At 38.8% G+C, this 22,217-nt stretch overlaps 1 protein-coding gene across 4 annotated transcripts in view; it reads right to left on the bottom strand.

Annotated features, from left to right (window-relative positions):
• The window catches only part of lrp1aa (low density lipoprotein receptor-related protein 1Aa), a 178,581-nt gene that overhangs the window by 94,500 nt on the left and 61,864 nt on the right, over nucleotides 1-22,217 (bottom strand). For 2 of the 4 annotated variants that reach the window (XM_084394815.1, XM_084394816.1), the window contains exons 7-26: nucleotides 21,888-22,050; nucleotides 21,516-21,738; nucleotides 19,937-20,126; nucleotides 19,661-19,804; nucleotides 18,974-19,210; nucleotides 18,709-18,889; nucleotides 17,570-17,792; nucleotides 17,245-17,434; nucleotides 17,024-17,149; nucleotides 14,555-14,695; nucleotides 14,342-14,467; nucleotides 9,118-9,234; nucleotides 8,586-8,666; nucleotides 7,215-7,382; nucleotides 5,371-5,553; nucleotides 4,510-4,707; nucleotides 3,740-3,985; nucleotides 2,286-2,483; nucleotides 1,920-2,127; nucleotides 383-547 (exon numbers count right to left, since the gene is read on the bottom strand). In XM_084394815.1, the coding sequence (XP_084250941.1) occupies nucleotides 383-547; nucleotides 1,920-2,127; nucleotides 2,286-2,483; nucleotides 3,740-3,985; nucleotides 4,510-4,707; nucleotides 5,371-5,553; nucleotides 7,215-7,382; nucleotides 8,586-8,666; nucleotides 9,118-9,234; nucleotides 14,342-14,467; nucleotides 14,555-14,695; nucleotides 17,024-17,149; nucleotides 17,245-17,434; nucleotides 17,570-17,792; nucleotides 18,709-18,889; nucleotides 18,974-19,210; nucleotides 19,661-19,804; nucleotides 19,937-20,126; nucleotides 21,516-21,738; nucleotides 21,888-22,050 (3,508 nt within the window). The remainder of the gene's footprint in view (nucleotides 1-382; nucleotides 548-1,919; nucleotides 2,128-2,285; nucleotides 2,484-3,739; nucleotides 3,986-4,509; nucleotides 4,708-5,370; nucleotides 5,554-7,214; nucleotides 7,383-8,585; nucleotides 8,667-9,117; nucleotides 9,235-14,341; nucleotides 14,468-14,554; nucleotides 14,696-17,023; nucleotides 17,150-17,244; nucleotides 17,435-17,569; nucleotides 17,793-18,708; nucleotides 18,890-18,973; nucleotides 19,211-19,660; nucleotides 19,805-19,936; nucleotides 20,127-21,515; nucleotides 21,739-21,887; nucleotides 22,051-22,217) is intronic. The other 2 variants (XM_084394817.1, XM_084394818.1) reach the window with 1 other exon arrangement.

The raw sequence follows: 22,217 nt of genomic DNA, 5'->3' as shown, positions 1-22,217 counted from the left end.
TCATACAGTTGGCTTGCTCCGATCATAACAAACGCACATGAGCAGCGGTAGAGAGGGGGAGGAGGCCGCCGCAAGTGAGTTTTTTATGACAGTGTTGTGAAATATACGCCCCACAGCTGTAGGGGGAGCTCGTGGGGAAAACATGCGACAACAAAAGGGAAAATCAGCGAAGAAGTGAGTAGAGTTTGCTAGAGTTGCCGAGTTCTGCTTTAAAGGAATGTACTACTACTAAAATATACCTTTTAAGGCTAGATAAGATACAAAGTTGTCCTTTTAAGGATATTGCCCCAGTGACAAGCTGTTGTATCTTTCTAAAGATACAATTTAAAAAAAGAAATTCCAGAGAGAGAGTACGGGTTTAGTACGTCTCATTAAACATTACCTGGCATCTATCCACAGAATGCGGCGCTCCAGGTAGTCCACAGTCAGTCCGTTGGGCCATCCTCCACTGCCCGTCTCCTTATGGATGGTGCGTCTGCCATGTCCACTCATGGACGCAGCCTCTATCCTGGGCATGCTGGCGTCCCAGTCTGTCCAGAATAGGATTCTACAGAATAAGAGCACAGATGAGGGCTTTTTCTATGCTGCTTACAAACGTTTACTTAGTCTCAAAAACAAAAAGCGGGAGAATTCTTTATGGAGCTGGCTTTTACTATGGAAAAGAGCACCGTGAACATTCTTCAAAAATTGTCTTGTATTTGGAACAACATAAGGTTGTTGAGTGAATTATTTTTCAGACTTTGGATGAACCAGTGGTTCTCACTTCAAGGAACCCCATTCTCAAGACAATATTTGAAGGTAATTCTGGTACTTCTGTTCTAATGACAAAGCTGCTTATTTTCATACTTTTATTTACAGAAAGTAGGAGTGGCAATTTATTAAAACGATTAAATAAAAAATCATGGTTACACTTTATTTCGATAGTCAACTTTAGACATTCTACTAACTATAAGTACTACATGTCAACTAACTCTCATTAGAGTATTAGTAGACCGTCAGTAGTAGTTAGGTTAGGGTTAGGTGTTAGGGTTCGGGTTAGGAGAACAAGTTGACATGTAATTGCCAAGTTACTTATAGTCAGTAAAATGTCTGTTGGGGGATCAACAAAATAAAGTGTTAGCAAATATTAAGCAGACAGTCTACTAATCCTCTAGTGACAGTTAGTTGACATGTAGCTGCAAAGTTACTTATAGTTAGAAGAATGTCTAAAGTGGACTATCGAAATAAAGTGTTACCAAAATCATAAATTCATTAAAATAATTAAATGACATTTTTCTAATAACTGAATGGTCTTTAGTGTTTACGCTTTTTATTTTAAACGATTTTTCCTTTTCAGAACTTTTTTAAATCCTCTCATACATTCATGTTTTCCAAGATGCTAGACTGAATAAAAGATGAGCAGAGCTGGATATATAAACTGGCAGTAACGACTGTATTAAAACAAATTCAAAACAAAACACTGGACTCAAAACATGAACAGAACAACCAGTATATGAGAACGGATAATGAACTGAAAGAAAAACAGCTTAAATACACAAAACAAACCATTGCAATCAACGAAACAAGCCACAGGTGTACAACTTACTTAATCAATGAGAAACCATAGAAACAAACTGAACACAGGAAACTGAACTAAAACATGTGTCAAACCCAAAACAGATAGACATACAGGTGATCCCTTACAGAATCCTGATTCTTAAATAAAAATGACAGTTGTTAAAGAAACAAATTAAAATAAGAAACAAAATGGCAGCTTACATCTTAACTTGATGTAACTATGTTTTGTCTTATTTAAAATAATTTTAACCCATGCTAATTTAAAATATGACTAAGTACTATGGTATAATACTAAAACTGCTTACGATGCACATGAATGGGCGCAACACAATTTTCAGAGGTGGTAATGATGGATTGCTTACCCCTCTCTGGGGTCCAGAGCGATGGCTCGCGGATGCTCCACATCTCCAGCTAGTAGAGTGGTGCGCATCGTACCGTCCAGTTTGGCCACCTCAATCTGATCTAGGTTACTCTCCACCCAGTAGATGTTTCCAGCGATCCAGTCTACAGCCAGACCCTCAGGAGTAGCTAATCCATACTGGATCACCACATCAAAACTTGTCAGTGCTGCTGAAATGAAGGAAAGAGAGAGGAACAGGGACAATATATGTACAAGGAAACATGCTAATCATAGAAGAGGTGTATTCAGACCGCTGTATATATGAACTGTACTGCATTTTTATGAATGTTTGTAACTACTAGTTTAAAAAGAGCTCTGGTTAACTTACCACCATTCTCTGACAGCTTCCCACGGTAAATTTTGTCCTCAACAACATCAGTCCAATAGAGCGAGCTCTCGTTGAGGTGGAAGTCGAGAGCGATGGTGTTCCTCAGGCCTGGCACTAACACGCTGAACTCTCCTTTGTGAAGATCAATCCGTCGGATCTCATGACGGTTGGAGAAGATGATGAAGGGTTTAAATGGATCTGAAAAACAAACAAACAATGAACTCAATGAAAGAATGCCATAAAATGCATGATTCGCTAAAGTAAATGGGTAAATGCTCTTTTTTGATTATTATGTGAGATTGGCAATCACATACATGTCTGTGACATTTACTCTGTTTATCTAAATTATTTTTTATTTCTCAAAGGAATGTGAAATACGTCCAGCAATACATAATTCATCATTTGATTAGCTAACTGTGCCACTTCCTGTCACAGTAAATCTTCTCCCCCTCCTCTTTCTTCTGGCATTTACATTCTTTCATTATAAAAATAAACCACCAATAATGCTGCCAAACAGTTCCCCGCCATTTTCAGCATTGCTTTCTGTCACACACCGCCTCTTAAACTAAAACTTAAATTTTCAGTCTTTGAAGGAAAGAAAGTTGCGATGACTTTATAGAAGACCACTTCTTGTGTGCGGGTGAAAGTTTTCCTCTAGTGCACATAGTTGTCATCTTCTGTCAAACACCCCGAACCACGACAGTTTTCATATCTATTCTAGGTTTTTACCGGCCTTAACCGATTCTTTCCATCTGTTTGTGGAAATCTTTTAGGATGTACAGTCAAAAGCATTTCATTCAGAAACTATTTCATGAGCTTTGTATTGACATTTTTAAATGAGAAAACAAAGACGAAACACAACACAAAACAAAACACAACACACAAAAGAAAACACAACACAAAACAAAACAAAACACAAAACAACAACAAAACACACAAAACAACACAACAAAACACAACACACAAAAGAAAACACAACACAAAACAAAACAACACAAAACAACACAACACAACACAACACAACAAAACACAAAAAAAACACAACACAACAAAACACACACAAAAATCAAAGCAAAACAAAATACATTTATTCAAATTGCTTTCAATCGTAAATCTATTTACTTAGTTAAAATGTATGAGATAAAAAAAAAAACATATTTTATATATGCATGTCATTTTTTTGTTTTAATCTCATACATTTTAACTAAGTGACCAGATTTATGATCTATAAATCTGGCTATTGTGTATTTAAAACACATTCAGTTTATTAGTACTATTACAGAAATCTTAACCGGTTCATTTATATATGCGTGATGAATTAAGTTGATTAGTTTATGTAAAAATAAAATGGAATGGAAATTGTATATGCTATTCCAATAAATAAATCTTAAATTTAGGCCTAAACATTGTTTGAGTGTATGTATCTCACTGGGATTGACCAGAGCGGATCTCACCTGTGCTCCTGCAGCTCTCCATGTCGGGTTCGAGGGCCCAGCCATCATAACAGGAGCACTTCACATTGAACTTGTCCTGTTCACAGCGCTGGCTGCACTTCAGGTGTTTGGCACAGAAGCCCTGGATCTGACACGTCTTGTTGTCGGTGCCCAGCTCCATGCCCAGTGGGCACGAGCACAGAATGCCCTCGCCCGGGGCCACTGTACAGTTATGACTGCAGCCACCATTGTCCAGAGAACACAGATCTAAACCAAGAGAAACAATACAGTTAGACAGTAACAACAAAGGAAGGGGACAGAGGAAGAGAACACAATATGGGATTGTTACATTACATCGGCACTGATGTATTCAATATAGACTGAAAGCATTTAAATGCCTTGACATTAACATTGTAATGTATGTAATTACACAATAAAATAAAGAAATACACATTGAATGCTATAGTTTCAGTGATGATGTACATGTCTAAAAGACAGATGTTCTATGATTGTTTTTTTACTTGCAGTATACTTACCGTTAATACAATCATTACGGTAACACTTTACAGTAAGGTCTCATTTGTCAATGCATTATTTAACATGAACTAACAATGAGCAATATGTTCTTACAGCATTTATAAACCTTTGTTCATGTTAGTTTTGGACATTTTTATATGCAATTCATATACATACATACACATACTTAAAGAATGGCCTAAATAAGGCAATAGAGTTGTGATCTAGATGCATTTGTTTTGCACATCATCTCATGTAACAGCGATGACTCTTACCACAGAGTTTTTCATCGGAGCCGTCAGGACAGTCGTCTTTGCCATCACAGAGTTTCTCGGCGGGCAGACAAATGCTGGTGTCATTAGCACACACGTGATGCGAGAGTTTACACACCAGTTCCTCACAGTTATCTTCATCTGAGTTGTCTTCACAGTCACTGTCGCCATCACACACCCAAGCCTTACTGATACACCGCGCTACACAAAACACACACCAAATATATTCTTGTTAACATGTTAGCTGAGGAAAACTACAGACCTTGTGACCCAGTGAACAGGGAATTCTGGGAATTACCTTTTCTTGGATCCATTAAGTGTCTTAACATATAGTAATTTGATACAAGGCACTTATTTAGTAAATATATGTTTATGATGTAACAAAAAAAAAATCCTGCATGTAATTACTTGAGTACATATTTAATTTCTGTTTAAATATACGTATATAACAATGTTGAACCCACCACTTTACCCACACTTAAACCTACCCATACAACCAAACCTTTCCCTAACCATAGCAGCACATGTTCTGCAATACAATAAGTACATTGAACTGAACATTTTATTTTTATTTCACTAAATAAAGAGATGGAAAATGAACCTCTGGAAGCAATTTTGAGAGATGACTCAAATGATTTGGTCAATTTGATTTGAATTTCATTATTGCCTCAACTCATGTTACTTAGCATTTTTCTCTGTATACATTACCAAGTCTGAGATGATAATGACCCATTCGCTCGTAAACGCACTGCCTACTCGTGGATCACTGAATCTCGAGATAATACTGAATCAGTTTACTGATTGGTCTGAGAACATCAGACCATTACATTCAGAGCAAATCATCTATATTTTCTGCATCATTACCAGAGTCCCTGCAGCCAAACTTCACGGCTGGATCACACATGTGCGTTACACCCTCGCAGTTCTTCTCATCGCTCAGATCCATGCAGTCAGTGTCTCCATCACACCGCCAGCGGAGGGGAATACACAACCCGTCCACACGACACTGGAACTCATCTGTGTGACAGCCGCCGGGAGGACGGGTTGCTGTCGGGAGGAACAAGAGGAATTAAACAGAGCGTGCAAAGCAATGTCCAAACAAATATATTTTTATTTGGGAGAAAACATTTGTGAACAATCTATAGTTTCTAACTGTTTGTTAAGAGTTTACACTCTGTAAAATCTTAGATAGGTTAGCTTATCCTGGAGGGGAGAAGTCATAAACTGTAGGTGTACCTCAGGGTTCGGTACTTGGCCCCCTCCTCTTTTCAATATCCAGGCAAACTGATTGTCCTACTAATGCTATACCAATGACAAGCAGCTCTACCATGAATGGCACTTTCATCTCCAAATTTGTGAAGACAGAGCTCCTTATCTTCCTAACTAGCTTGTAATTCAACACTTTTGCAACATCAGGACGTAAGCTAGGAACTTATTAATAGAGTTTCCTACTGTTTCACTGTTGGTTTTCTGTGTCACGCCTACATCTTTGTCTTAACTTTTCATTTTCTAAGGAATTTTGGAACTTATTTGTATTGTGGCACTTCTATAAGACTAATATTTAGTAAATTTGTCTACACTGATACTGTGGGGTGGGAACAAAACTCGATGCTCGATGATGACACTATTGTCTTCTGTAGAGCTGCTTTATAACTGATTTTGTTTAATTGCACTGAATTGAATCAATATTGAACTGACTTGAGCTGAATAAGGGCACTATTATCTTTGTAGAGCAGCCATACAGCAGAATTTGAATTCGTCTCATATTTGATGACGTTTTCATTCTGTTATTGTATTCTCATATTTTCCTGTTTATTACTGTCAAGTTGCTTTGAAACAATCTTTACTGTATAAAGTGCTATATAAATAAAGGTGATTTGACTTCTCATGTTACTGTCTCTTTAGGACACATCACTTAAGCTGTTATATTCTTCATTTGTAAGTCATTTTGGATAAAAAAAACCCATCTGTTAAATAACAAAGGTAACACTGTGAGTTCTCCAAAGTTGAATAAAACCGTTATTGTGGTGGTTTTGCGAGGTGGGATTTGTTTGTAATAATCCCTTCTTAAACTCATCATCACAGTGTAATATGCCTCATATCTGCCTCTAGTGCGAACAGAGCCGCTGGAAAACACGTTTATCCCAGGAGAGAGAGACAAGTCTATATTTGGGTAAATGGCAGTGGTGTATATGAACGCAAAGATTCCTCATTAATTAACTCAAGATGTGCCTTAATGTGGTTATTCTGTGTAATGGCTTCATTCATGTCTTTCTGTGACACAATAATTGAGGAATTTTGACATTTTTATTGAACAGAATTTGTATTGACTTTGGATCCATGATTATATAGAGGCCAGAGTTATGCATAACTCTGGTTGGTTATGGTGAGCTTTGGTTAACCTGTAAGCTCTTTCAGTCACCATTGGTCTCTCTGTGACTTTTCTCACCATTATATTTCCATTGTGCCTGGAGGTGCTGTACAAGAGATGGCCTTTTCTAAACAATGTGCTTGAGGCTTGGTTTATCTTTCACTTCCTGACAATTGAATCAAAAGCAGGGGCTGCTAAGACATCCAAGTACTTTCATATCATTATGTATTCCCACTTCAACACATTAATACTGCCTCAGAATTAGTCTAAAATGTGTTTTTTTTAGAAGGCAGAATAAGTAATGGTGTGGAAGAGAGCATTAGTGTGATGAACTCACCCTGGTTAGTGCAGTTCGCGTGGGTCTCGTCACTGTAGTCGCCACAGTCGTTGTCCCCGTCACAGGTCCAGTAGTCGGGTATACAGCGACCGCTGTTACATTTAAACTGAGCGCTGGAGCATGAATGACTACAGCCGGCTTCATCACTGTTATCACCACAGTCATTGTCTGGAAGAGGTTAAATGGTCAAATGTATGCTATGATCCCCTGAAAATTAATGCCATATTTTAAAGTACACCACCAGTCGAAGGATTGGACACACTTGAATAAATTTGAGTTTTTTTACAATCAGATATAAAGGATTTTGCTTGAAATGTGTTTTGCAAACGAATACAAATTGTCAAGGTTATTATCGGTAACGAAAACTAAAACCATAAAAAACATTTTCATTAACTGAACTAAAATATAAAAAATTTAAACTTATTTCATTTCAGCTGGTTGCTAACATTTTTCTCTTTCATTTAGTTTAACTAAAATTCTTTTAATCTATTTGATGATTATTATTAACGTTAAAGAAAGAACAGGTGTGTCCAAACTTTTGACTGAAAATAAAAACTAAGTTTCAATTGCTTTAAAGAGGTTATAAGCTGCCTTTAATACTTTACCAATATAAAAGAAGCAGCCATACAGGGAAAACATTTTCTTAGATATACTGGGCCAACATGGAATATCCATGTCCATGTGAGCTATAGGCTATGATTTAATAGAATTCATTTGTAATACAAATATACAAACAAATGACATTTAGGCTGAAATATGAGTATTTCACATTAATATAACATGGTAAATGTGGCAGCTTGTCTTTAGACACACATTTAACACAATTTTGTAACATTTTAGAAAATGAATAATAAACATCACAGAAACTGCATAGATCACACATGCACCACTGGGAATGAACACGGGTTAATATTTAAAGCTAAATCTCTTCTTATGGATGTTAATACAATAGTGATGTTAGTTAAAGTGAGATGGGCAGGGGATTTATTTGAATTTTTTTTTACTATTTTGGGGGCAAGATTTTACAAATAATGAATTGCTGCAGATATTTTAGACCTTTCAACAGCTTTAAAGGTATTTCCTGAAATCCTGTTGAGACGTCATTATAATGTTATAACACAAGTAAATTTATGGTGCATGTTGATCTATGCACTAACCGGTCGGGTTCGGACAATTGAACTCATCAGAGCTGTCCCCACAATCCTTTTCTGCAACACACAGCCCATGTGACACAGGGGGAGGGGCAAATGGTCAAGAGAAGAGGACATGACGTTACACAAAAGACACATGAAATGATCAACAAAGACAAATGAGGGAAAAAGTGCAAGGGACACAAAAAGAAAAGAGAAGCGAAACACTTCAGAAGCTCACCGTTATCACAGCGCCAGTTGATGTTGATACAGCGCCCGTTATTACAGGTGAACTGAGTGAGCGGGAAACAGGTTGGGTATGCTGACGACACAAACATCATCATAAACAATCAATAATAACATAGAAAATTCTCATATAATCAATCATTAAATGCAACACGAGTTTTTACTGGTTGCATGTAAATATGAATTTGACTTTACATGGTTCATCGTATCACATTTTTTGATTATTTACGTTGCAATGAATAATTGTCCTAATTGAAATAAATAATATATGAAGTTTTGAGTTTAATTTATCCAAATTTAGCTTTTTCATGAGCCATTAAATATTACCTAGATGAATAAACCTAGTAAAAACAAAATGTAGTTCTAAATATCTAAAACATTTACAAAAATGTCATAAAACATTTCCTTCAAAGTTGGAACGGACAAAACTAGCACTGAACTAGTTTTTCTAAAACTACCACATGCATATTAATGTATGAATTCATTATTTTAATAAGCTGGCACCAGTATAAAGTAACATGATTTACCGCAGGACGCAGGCTCATCCGAGCGATCCCCGCAGTCATCATCCAGGTCACATGTCCAGGAGATGGGAATACAGCGGCCACTGGCACACGAGTACTGATTCGGAGGACACGTCCGAGCTGCAAAGGAGAACAACTCAACGCATTCAAATAAAACTTATTACATATAGTTATTATCATATATTATTATGGCCTTCGTGTCGTCTGTAAGCCAGTAGAAAAGCAGCAGATTTACTGTACAACATTACGGTCCTTCTCTTTCTAGAACAGGAATTCATTCCCCACTGCTTCTCTGTGGAAACAGTTCATCTTCAACATGTTTGCACTCAATATGGAGTTTGTTATGAATACCCGATGTTTTATAAGTGGAGTCATACGCATTGTGCAATAATAAGGGTTTAGTTATTTTTATAGTGTCCACCAGATTGGAATTCTTGGAAGGGAATCTTTTTGTCAAAGGTCTTGGTTGAAGAAACAGGATCTATATGCAGCAGTCTTTATTAATCACAAACTCACACTAACAGAAATACTCAAGATACTCAGAATTCTAATACATGGAGCAGAACAACCAAGCTTACAGCGACGTCGACACACAACTAGACCAGATTAAACTCAGGCTTAAATACACAGGCAAACAAGAGGAACTAATGAGACTGATTAACAAGACACGGGGGACGGAGGAAGACTGAACTAATTGAACAGGTTAGAAGATTAACTAGGAAATACTAGGAGTGACTTAAGGCGGGCATACACTGCGATTTTCGTCCGATTTTGAGCCGAATTCTGACTCGTGCGATTTTCAGCTTTGTCGTGCGTCGTTTGTCGTGCAGTGTTCGTGTAGTGTACAGGGGGAAACGAGAGGCGATTAACCTCTCCCGACCGGTGTCGTGCCGAATTTCGACCCCTGCCGAATTATTACCCCCCTAGTATTGGTAGGTTTAGGATTAGTTGTGGGGGAGGGGTTAGGATTAGGGGTGGGGTTAGGATTAGGCAATCAGGTACTGACTTCAACGAGGGGGGTAATAATTCGGCAGGGGGTCGAAATTCGGCACAACACCGGCAATCGGATGGTCGGATGAATTTCTGGCATGTTCGAAATTTTGGTCGCTGCTCGTGACTATATCGCACAGTTGAAGCAGAGCTACGAACCGATTGCCCTAAACTCAATGTTTTTCCCTCACTGCGCCTGCGCGAAAACAGAAGTTTAACCATTTCATCTGCAGCAAAAAAAGAGGGAGATCTTTAAGTTCCTTAGCTCAAACTAGCTACAAATTACTGTTGCTTACCTCCAGTTCATGTTGCAAAATGGGATTAACCATTACCCACGTATGTAATCTGTTATTATCCTCGCAGCGCGTTGCTTTTGCGTTGATGTGCTATACAATTATTGCGTGGCAAATTAATTATAATAGCCTATCAATTTAATAATAAAAGTAGCCTTCCCTAATAGTAATACTACAATAATACTAATAATTATTTAATACAATGAAAATGAACAGAAAAACAGGTAAAACTCTAAACATGAACAAATAAGCCAATCATGTGACACTTGCTGCCTGTTGCTCTATTTGTATTTTGGAGATCTTGACACTGATTAATATGGCGGACATGGTCTCCGTTTTTTCCATTGCTTCATGTAATCCCAGACAAACTGTGAGATCTGTGTCTGTTTTGGACCGTCTGTTGTAGGACTTCTTGTGCATGCAAAAATCTTTCTAGATTATTACAATTAATAATAAAATGAATGTATGGAAATTTAAACTGATGTAAACCGAATCTAACTAAAGTTACCACATGGCACAAGCTTGTTGATTCTGCAGCCAATGATATTACTTGCTCAACATTGAAAGAGTCTGGTTCAGTGTTTGCTGTGAGCTAGTCCTGAACCCCTCCACCTCCCCCAGCTCCACCTGTCTAAGTCGAGATTTATGTATGTCTATTCATGCAGCAGCAGCATATCTTATGCTCACAGCAGTGTGTCAGTGTATCTGTTGGGAGAAGCAGTGAGCTTAGAAGATCTAGGGCCAGATTTACTAACAGCTTGCGTCAGAAGTGGGTTATAATAGTGGGTTAACTAGAAGTGGGAAGTAGGATCTTCTGGTTCTAGCACGTGAAGGAAATACGGAAATGGGAAATATGTCAGCACAAAAAAAAGTGTTGTCAAAGCATCATTTGAAATCTTCAAGTAGTAGAGACAAATTCATGAACATTTACATTAACCGTTTTTATTTCTGCACTCAGCTTCCCTGTTATTTCCTATATTTTATCTGAATTCAGCTTTTTATGTGAATCTGCTAAAGTGAAATTTCAGATTTTCTTTCTTTCTTTTCTTTATGTGTTCAAGGCTGTTTAAATGAACGTAAATATCACTGTCCCAAACCTCCTTCCAGAGACCTCGGCATTAGAGTGTATTGTCAGAATATGATTTTCTAATTTGCATTAGATGATATAAAGCTAACGTACGTGAATAGCAAATAATCAATCAGTTTATTTGTTGAATTAAGAATAAGTTTCTTCACATTATCAGTCCAGTGAAACAACAGTTTATTTTTTCCACAAGATAATGTGCAACTGCCATAGTAACATTCAACCCAATCACTTGCATTTATCAATCCTTATCAATTCCTTGTACTCATTTAGTTGTTACTAGTTACTCTTGTTTATCTTTTTGTTAATAAAATCCATTTTATTACACTTGTGTCTTCCTTGTGTTGATAACACAGTAAAAAGTTATACAATATCTTACAAATCCTTCAGATTGGTCATTTGACAAACTCCCTCCAATTTCTTCATCAGTCTTGCTAGATTGTACTTTAGTGTCAAGGTGAGACTGAAAGAAAGCGTTATCTGTAGACTGGGTAAACCCAGCCGATCTGCCGGCGATGTGATTTCGCCCTGGAGCTCCGGCTGGACACCTGTACATTCTTCTGTCCTGCTTCTGTTACAAACCTGCGGGGACCAATCACAAACCGGCTTATCCACCTGACGGGTTTAATCCAATCCAAATCCTTTTAACCTCTCGACGATGCTCAATGGCTTCTTTAGGGTGCTTTCACACCTGCCTCAGTTGAATCGCACTAGAGTTCGTTTTCCCCATCGGTGCGGTTCGTTTGGGCAGGAGTGAATGCGGTAATTGCACCAAATGCGGACCAAACAAGCGTACGGCACGCTTTGAAACGAACTCTGGAGCGGTTCGTTTGTGGTGAGAACATGATCCGACCTCGAACAGAACCAACTGCCAAAGAACTGCGCATTTTTGGACTAAACCAGTTGCCATAGTCAGCTGCGCTGTGCATTATGGGATGAGGAGAAATGTTTGTTGACAGTTTGGACTTTAAGCATGGCAGCTCGCGGACAAACTTGGAGTTGTGAGGAGGTGCGGAGCCTGATAGAAATTATTAACGTTATTTTCGAGCCGCATCCTCGCTTCATTCTCAAATATTATTGTTTGCCTAAAGTGGTGTAGACAAACTATATTATAAAATATGACCAGGGATACAATCCGCCCACGCAGTCGTCTCTCCATAGTAAACAGCGGCGTGTTGTCTGCCGAATCTTTGTTTACTCCCGGGAGTTCTGTTGGAATTTTCCCGCGCGTTAATTCTGACCAATCGAAGTGCAGTTATGGAAATGCGTTCAAAGCCAACGAGTGATGTGGATGTTGTCACGTGACTGCATTTTGGTTCGTTTTATCAACTCATAAACTGATTCGGACCAGAGCGATCAGTGTGGTGTGAAAAGAGACCAAAACGCCTGAAAAATGCTACAGAGTATCTTGGTCCGGACCAAATGAACCGAAATGCAGATGTGAAAGCACCCTTAGTTTAGCAAACAAATCGCTCGAGTGTGTGTAAATACCACTCACTTTCATGTGTTTTTTTACACAACCTGCAGAAATCGCTGGATGCCATTGCTGCTTCTGCAAACCGCTGATCAATGCTCCAAACCAACACGTTTGTTGACACGTTTCCTGAGCTTTCGCTGCAAAGTACGTCACCCGGATCGTTGGTCTGATTGGTTGAAGGACTATCCAGTTGTGTACAGTCATTTGAGCTCTGCCCGTTGACCGAGAAAATACAGAGCAGACTCTACAGACTAATGATCAATCTTAAAAGATTGAGCTTGGTCTGGTGATAGCCAGACTAGTTATCTGACACTTTCACACTGACTTTAAGGGGAGTTAGACTAAAACTCACAATATTAATGTGGTGCCCCCTGTGAGACCCCCTAAACTCCCTAAACTCTGGTGCCCATCGTGAGAAACTATTAAATTAGTTGTGCCCGTGTGAGACCAAATATCACACTACATTGCAGTCTAGAATTTCTTGCAAAGGCAGAATCATAGACTGCCATGCCTTTAAAATAGATACGGTCTAAATTAAAGAGCGCAAACCATACAATTCAGCCATGAAGTCAAATATAGTACAACAGTTTGAGCCCAGAACTGCGTCAGATATACCATGTGTGATAAACTCTATATTTATACACTGCTGCTCTAGGTATATTTCAGCTGACTCACGACAGAACATCAAGGAGAAATATTTTCATCTGATACCTTTATACTTTATTTTCCAGCAATTTTTCAGCAATATCGCATGAGATGACAATTAAAGTTCCAGTTATCAGATGTGTGATTCGTGTAGATTTAAACCTAGACACTTCATGTCTGAGATGGACTACGGCAACGTCTGTTGGACTTGTGTGTGTGAGTGTGTGTGTGTGTGTTTGGTTATGGATGGATAAGATGTGCACCGAAAAAGATTCCGACAACCTACACTGTCAAAAACATAGTCTTTGCAGAGTGAAGTTTTGGGCTAAGTGTGAAGAACGTCATAGAGCTGCAAATTCAGATTAAATGCAAACAGAACTTGTGTGTGTATATGTGTGTGTGTGTGTGTGTGTGTGTGTGTGTGAGTACTTGTACAACTATCTTTGTGAGGACCAGTTTGAGTTTTAGACCATTGGAGTGAGGACAAAGAGAGTAAAGTGAGGACATTTTGGCCGGTCCTCACTTTCTGAGAGCCTTTAAAGGCCTGTTTGAGGGTCAAGACTTGGTTTTAGGGATAAGGTTATAATGTAGTTAGGGTCGGTTTAGGGTCAGGGGTCGGGTTAGGCACTTAGTTGTGATGGGTAAGGTTAGGGTGAGCGGCTAGAGATTGCATTGTGTCAATGAATGTCCTCATAAAGATAGATGTACAAGTGTGTGTGTGTGTGTGTGTGTGTGTACCTGAGCATGTCGTGTTAGACTCGTCCTCGTCGTTGCCGCAGTCGTTGTCTCCGTCACACAGCCAGCGCATGGGGATACAGCGGTTATTCTGACACTTGAAGCGATCCGCAGGGCACGTGTGCTGATCTACAGATGGACAGAACACAACCGCTGCATGTGTGTGTAGCTTCATGCAAAGAGCCTGTTAAATACATGACGTGTGTGTGTTCTTACGGCACAGTTCAGCGGTCTCGTCGCTGTTGTCCAGACAGTCATTATCTCCGTCACATTTCCAGCGGTCTTGAATACAGCGGTTATTCTTACAGGCGAACTCTCCCGGCTGACACTGCGGAGGGGGGATGTACGACGGGTTTGCTGTGAAGAAACACACACACACACACTAAATGTAAATAAGTCTGCTGAAGGCCAAGCTCTGTGAAAGAAAACATCTGAGGGGTTTCTGTTTCAAACATTCAGACACCAAACCAAACCGCTTGATGCAGAATTCAGCTGATTGTATCAACAGTCGGTCACAGATTAAAGCCTAAAAATGATGCATTATCTGACAGTGTGATCGAGCAGCTGCCACAGACAGATTTGCTTCTGCTCAGCAAGGCTTTTCTTGCGTTGTTCTCTGTCAGGACTGAATCAACTCTCTTATCCCGCTTTATTTGGCACATTTCTCACCTGGGTCACTGAATGGTTTCTAATGAAGTCTCTAACATGTTGTTTCTTCAGCAGTAATTAACCCTTTGATGGACAGATCTTTAAAAGCCATTTTAACCATTCAGGCTATAATGTTACATCCAAACCACCATAGTTAAAGGATTAGTTCACTCACCCCTGATAATTTACTCACCCCAATGTCATCCAAGATATCCATGTCTTTCTTTCTCCAGTCGAAAAGAAATTAAGGTTTTTCAGGAAAACATTCCAGGATTTTTCTCCATATAATGGACTTCAGTGGCAACCAACTATACCAATGTTCAAAGAAGGTTCAAATATCCGTCTCAATGCAGCTTCAAAGTTTCGACACGATCCCAGTCCAGAAATAAGGGTCTTATCTAGCGAAACGATCAGTCATTTTCAAAAAAAAAAAAAATATATATATAATTTTTAACCACAAATGCTCGTCGTGTACCATCTCTGAGATGCGCCACGCATTGCGTCATCACGTTGGAAAGGTCACGCGTCACGTCATCTATCCAAGTTATTTGCCTGTGTTCTCCAGTTCAAAAAGGAAGGGAAGGGCGAAAAATGTCATCTCATTTTCTCCCCCAACTTCAAAATCGTCCGACATCTTTGTTTTCATTTTTTTTTTTTTTTTTGGTGACCTTTCCAACGTGATGACGCAATGCATGGCACATCTCAAAGATGGTATAAGACAGGCATTTGTGGTTAAAAAGTATATATATATAAATATTTATTTACATTTGATCGATCGTTTCGCTAGATAAGACCCTTATTTCTCGACTGGGATCATGCAGAGACTTTGGACTTTGGAGGAACATTGGAATAGTTGGTTGCCATTGAAGTCCATTATATGGAGAAAAATCCTGGAATGTTTTCCTCAAAAACCTTAATTTCTTTTCGACTGAAGAAAGAAAGACATGGATATCTTGGATGACATCGGGGTGAGTAAATTATCAGCAAATTTTTTTTTTGAAAGTGAACTAATCCTTTAATCACCTTTGTTAACCACATTAGAATATCACCATAACTGTAATATAAAACAAAAAAAAACAAAAAAAAACAGATATCATGTTTGTTAATGCTACATATATAACAACATAGTAAAGAATCCAGTGCCAGTAACTGTCTGTCTGGTTGATACTCCAACACAGTAGGTGGCAGTGTTGCCCCTAAATGCTGGTTGCCACCCTTCATAAAACAAAGGAGAAAACGGTGCAAAACGCATACTTCCCTATAGACCTTATGCGCCAGAGAAACAAGCACAGCCATCTTTAGAAAATTGTCTTTAACTTCCGTTTTTGCGGTCGCTCTATATATCTCTATGGCATTGCTGTCCAGGAGTAATTAGCTGGTGAAGTGGATTTACTTATTGTAAAGTTACCGAAAGTTATCATGAGGATTGTAATTTTTAAAGCAGATGTCTTAACATATGTCAGTCGACTGGGAAGATTTTAAAACGAGCTGTTCATTCATAAATACATTAGATTGCTGTGAAAATACAGGAAGACAAAAGACAACGAGCGCAGCCCTGAAAAGGGGCGGGGATACATAAGGTCTTATAGCGAATAAGTCGTTTTTTTTAATTTTTTTAAGTAAAAATATAGTAGGCAAAAAAGAGTTGCATGTCTGAATTCACAGTGCTCATAAAAGAGTAGGCAAAAAGTACCAATAACCTTCTTGTGGCGAGATTCTTAACTGACGTGGGTACTGTAGATCAAAACTTAAATTATAAAAAGAATTTGGTGAATTCTGTCCTTCAAAATTAAATGTTAATATCATCACACTTCTGTAATGGCTGTTGAGTAACTTGAAATCTTTAAAAGCAGTGGCATTTTTCATAAATTATTATTATTATTATTTTTTTTACCAAGTTGTTACATGTTTCAAATATGTATATAACCCTATACATATATTTGCAAAGATTATTTAATGACTGGACGTGACAATTCGCTTGTATTAACACATTATTATTTAGTTTGTAAATATGTATGTAGTGTTCGTTTTTTTTACCTTTACAGCTGATGTTGTCTGCGGAGTCCAGTAATTGGTCCTCAGCACAGGCACATGACCTGCCAGTGGGAGTGGCCAAACACAGACTACTACAGCCACCGTTATTCGCTCTACACGCATTACTTCCTGTGATGAACACACGCAAGAATAACATCTGATGAAGACATTCCATAGCCAATTTTTTTTTAACACAAAAACCAGGGCAAAACACACTCTATTACCTAGCTGCTGTTGGGCATCGTACATGCGGATCTCAAAGATGGGTGGCCGTTCGTTGCGTAGCAAAGTGACCGTTTTGGTGTTTTGGTCCAGTTTATAGATGCTCCCGCTGCGGTACTCGTTCCAAAACAGGAAGTTTTTGTAGTGGCACAGGCCGAAGGCGTGGTTCAGTTCCTGTCCTTCATAAACCGTCTAAGCAGAAACAATATGATGTTACATGGCAAGTAAATCGGCTGTTTCAGTGTCATCTCTTGTTTTTCATTCTTAAATGCAAACACATGTGTGTATATGTGAACATCATCTATTAGATCAGCGGTGTGACAGCACCTTGCGTGCAGAGTTGTTGAGATAAACCATCTCGATTCGGTCGTAATAAGCATCCACCCAGTACAGGATCCCCTGAGGGATATCCAGACTCAGGCCGTTGGGCCACAGGACCGTCTTCGAGGTCAGAAGAACGTTCCGGTTGGTTCCGTCCATCCAGGCCCTCTCAATCTTCCCCCGCTTGCTCTCCTTTGGGTCCTCCTCCCAGTCAGTCCAGTACATCCAGCTGAAAGAGGTAAAAAACCTTTTCAAAATGCATTGTTCTGACTGAAAAATTAGATACTCCTTTGTAAATTGATTCATCTATTGAGCATTAGTGTATTTTGACATATTGCTGTTGCTGCTGGTTTTTTAAAGCAATACGGCTCTTGAGGTTGTAGATTACCAGTCAAAAGTTTGGGATATATATATATATATTTTTTTTTTTAATGTTTATGAGTTTCGAGAATGTTTCGAGAAAGTCTCTTCTGCTCACCAAGGCTGAATTTATTTGATCAAAAATACAGTAAAAACAACAATACTGTGTAATAGTATTACAATTTAAAATAACTGGTTTCAATGTGAAAATATTTCAATATGTCATTTATTCCTGTGATCAAGGCAATTTTTTTTAAAAGAAGTAATTAATACTTTTATTCTGCAAGGACACATTCATTTGATCAAAGCGACATTAAAGACATTTATAATGTTATAAAAACTTTCTACATGTTCTAAACTTTCAACAACAACAAAAAAAAAAACTGTCCTTTTGAACTTTCTATTCACCAAAGAATGCAGAAAAAAATGTATCATGTTTTAAACAAAAAAATATTAAGCAGCAAAACTGTATAATAATCATTATTAATAATTGAGCACCAATAATAATTGCTAAAAATCAAGCACAAACTCAGCATGTGAGAATGATTTCTGAAGGATCATGTGACTGAAGCCTGGAGTAATGATGCTGAAAATTCAGCTTTGCATCACATTTTAAAATATATTAATATAGAAAACACTTATTTTAAATTGTAAATCAAAGTTATGCAGCCTAGGTGAGCAGAAGAGACTTCTCTCAATTAAATCAATTATGTTTTTGATATGACATTCATGTATTAACCCACAAATAACCCAACAACTGCTATACAGTTGAATCTAGAGCTCACCCGTGCCGAGGGTCCACCACAATCGCTCGAGGATGGGTCATCTTGCCCTCAATGAGAGTCTTCCTGGTCTGAGAAGCTTTCTCGAGCCGAGCAACACTGATGGTCTTCTTGGGACCATCATCTGTCCAGTAGAGATTATTGGCCATCCAGTCCACAGCGATTCCTTCAACAGTGTGAATACCTGGAAAACCATACACACATAACCAAATGAAGAATACACACCAGCAATAAGATGAATAAATGAATGAATTAACATTTTTAGCACCTTCTTTAAGGATGATGTCTCTTTCCGTGCCATCGATCTTCTGTCGGCCAATCAGGTAGCTGGTGGCATCAGCGAAGTAGATGAAGTTGCTCTGTGCATGGAAGTCCAGAGCTCGAGGGTTCATCAGGTTCTCGATGGGGATCATGTATTCATCCTGAACTTTAGGGTTTATGTCCATACCGCGGATAACGCCCGGACGACCCTTCCCGTACACCAGGAATAACTCATGCTCAGGCTCTGGGGATTAGACACCAGGGACCGAATATAGTGAAAAGTGAGTCTATGGTGACGGCACTAACCTGTTTCTTACAATCAATTCCAATCTCCGCTTCTTGTCTTTTTCAAGGTCATGTGTTCAGAGGTCACTCACAGTTCACAAATCAATTCTACCAATAGTTCATTGCATATTCAAAGCAAACAGCTTGGAATCAATATTGGGGGTAAATGGTAAAGACCTTCATCTTTCTGAGTGATTCAGCTAAAGTGTGGGGCAAACCTCCAGTCTAGATGATATGCATAGACATCACTAAGGAACTATGTGAACGAAAAGTGCGAGAGTTTGAAATAACAAATGCTCAATGAAGCTGAGCCAATCAAACGTTTTGATTTTAAGTAGGCAAAACTATTGTAAATCTGATGGTGAATTGATAGATGGAGTAGAATCTGATTGGCTGTGATGTCACTCACTCTTGCAGGATTTGCCATCGTTGCCCAGGCTAAAGCCAGACCGACAGCGACACGTCCGACTCTTGTGGCTGTTGCCCAACAAACAGATGTCTGAACAACCTCCAGCTTTCCCAAACTTATCGGGCTCGCAGGCATGACTCCGCACTGAAGAAGAATAACAAGAGAGTTCGAGTGAGCTGGAGCTTGACTGTGGTGTAGTGGTAGCATTTTAAACCATTATATATGATACAGGCTCAATCTATACAGCTGAGCAATAGATGAGAAAGAGTTTAATACCCGAGGGCTGGCGTCTCTGGTGGTAAACATGTAGAGCTCCTCCCTTGTCCACACGGGTGACCACTTGATAATCTGAACTGTTGAATCGATTGACGCGGATCACACTGGTCTTAGGCTGCATGTTGGCATTGTCTGAGTTTGTGGCATATAGATAGTTCTCAAAGACCGTGAGCCCATAAAGATGCTCAATCTGAGAAAAAAATATATATATTCAATTATTGTTCAATTACTTCTATAATTTGGGAAGTTGTGCTTGCTCTGTTAGCTTGAGTGAGCAAGATACACACATAAACACACAGATTAGCCTTGGGCTGAGCAGCGAAATGTTATCCATAACTCAAGCAGAGAGGAGGAAATCAGGCTAATATATTTACAGAATCAAATTTAATAAAATGACTCAGTAGCACTAATGAAACAACACTGTCTCTCCCGTCTACTAAAGCATTTATCACAGTAAATAATGCTAGCCACTGTAAGACTCTCACAATGCAATGGATTAAATGGTAAATGTTGGGTTCAATACAGCTGCTGAAATGTAAAGTGGATAGATGGATGAATGGATGGATGGATAAACAGATGGACGTTACGATGGATGGATGGATGATCACATTAGAATGGATGGATGGATAAACAGATGAACGTTACGATGGATGGATGGATGGATGGATGGATAAACAGATGAACGTTATGATGGATGGATGGATGGATGGATGGATGGATGGATAAACAGATGAACGTTACGATGGATGGATGGATGGATGGATGGATGGATGGATGGATGGATGGATGGATGGAAAAACAGTTGGACGTTACGATGGATGGATGGACATTTGAATGGCTGGATAGATAGATGGATTAATGGATATTAGGGTGGATGAATGGATTGGTGGATGGATTGATAAACAGATAGACGTTACGATGAATGAATGTTGGATGGATGGATGGATGGATATATAAACATATCAACATTACAATGGATGGATGGATGGATAAACAAATCGAAGTTACGATGGATAGATGGATGAATGGATGAATAAACAGATCGATGTTACGATGGATGGATGATGGATGGAGCAACAGATGGACATTAGGATGGATAGATGGGGTTTCGTTCTCTATTGTACAACACTTTATTATAACATCTGTTGTTTTCAAATGTGTTTTATAAATGAACCTTGACTTGATTTTTGACTTGACTCTGATGGATGGGCAGATGGTTAAGAGGTGAATGGCTGATGCTAGAAGTTTGGATTGATAAAATAGATGCATGATTGATGGACAGATGGATGTTTGGGTGTCTGGATGGATGGCATGTTCTGAAGGTGTGTGGGATCTTTTTCTGTTGACTGGAAGTGTTTTTGAGAAGATGGAAAATCATGTTCATCTACAGAATAATGTTGCTTTTAGGGGCAGAAAAAGAGGAAAGTTGATACAGAGTACCAGGACATCATTGCTAAATGTTAGATTTACCAACTCATTGTAATTTAAATGCTTCAAAACAATGGAGAAATTAGTTATTGAGCAACACATTCTTGTGCAATCACATGTAAAACATTTGATCTTGGTATTTGCTCCTTACCAACAGTCCTTGAATGATGGTGTGTCTGTTTTTGCCTTCATAGTCCACTACCTCGATGTAGTCCAGATAAGCATCAGCCCAGTAGACCAACCTGTTGACCAAGTCCAGGGTGATGCCATGTGGGAAGACAATTTTACTGTCCACCAACTTTGTTCGGTTCTGTCCATCCATATCACAGCGTTCCACCTTTGGGATCTGTCCGTAGTCGGTGAAAAAAACCTTTCTGTTGAAGATAACATTGAGAAAGGAGAAAGTATCCATTATATATGAGTACACCATTTAGCAAATACTCTGGTTTTTAAAGGTAACTGCTCAATATTCAGCTAGCTAGTTGTGTACACGGAGGAAGTGTGAGCTTGACAATGTTCATACCCCATGGCTGGATCCAGAGCGATGCCTTTAGGGTTGTAGAGTTCTTGATCCAACAGTGTCACACATGTGGTTCCATCTTTATCACATACAAAGATCCGATCATCCACGTCGTCAACGAAATAGAAGTTTCCCGTCAGCCAGTCTATTGCCATCTGCTCTACATCTGTAAAGAACAGCGAATGAAGAGAAATGTAGGTAACAGAAATTATGTGTTTTATTTGTTCCACATGCCCCATTCTATTAATTTATTATATATATATATTTAAAAAAAAATTTTTTACATTTGGCAGACGCTTTTATCCAAAGCGACTTACATTGCATTTCAAGGTA

This window comes from Rutilus rutilus (assembly GCF_951802725.1).
Source record: "Rutilus rutilus genome assembly, chromosome: 22".
Taxonomy (NCBI): Eukaryota; Metazoa; Chordata; class Actinopteri; order Cypriniformes; family Leuciscidae; genus Rutilus; species Rutilus rutilus.
Note: the sequence above shows the minus strand (reverse complement) of the source record. Positions and strands in the feature narration are given on the sequence as shown.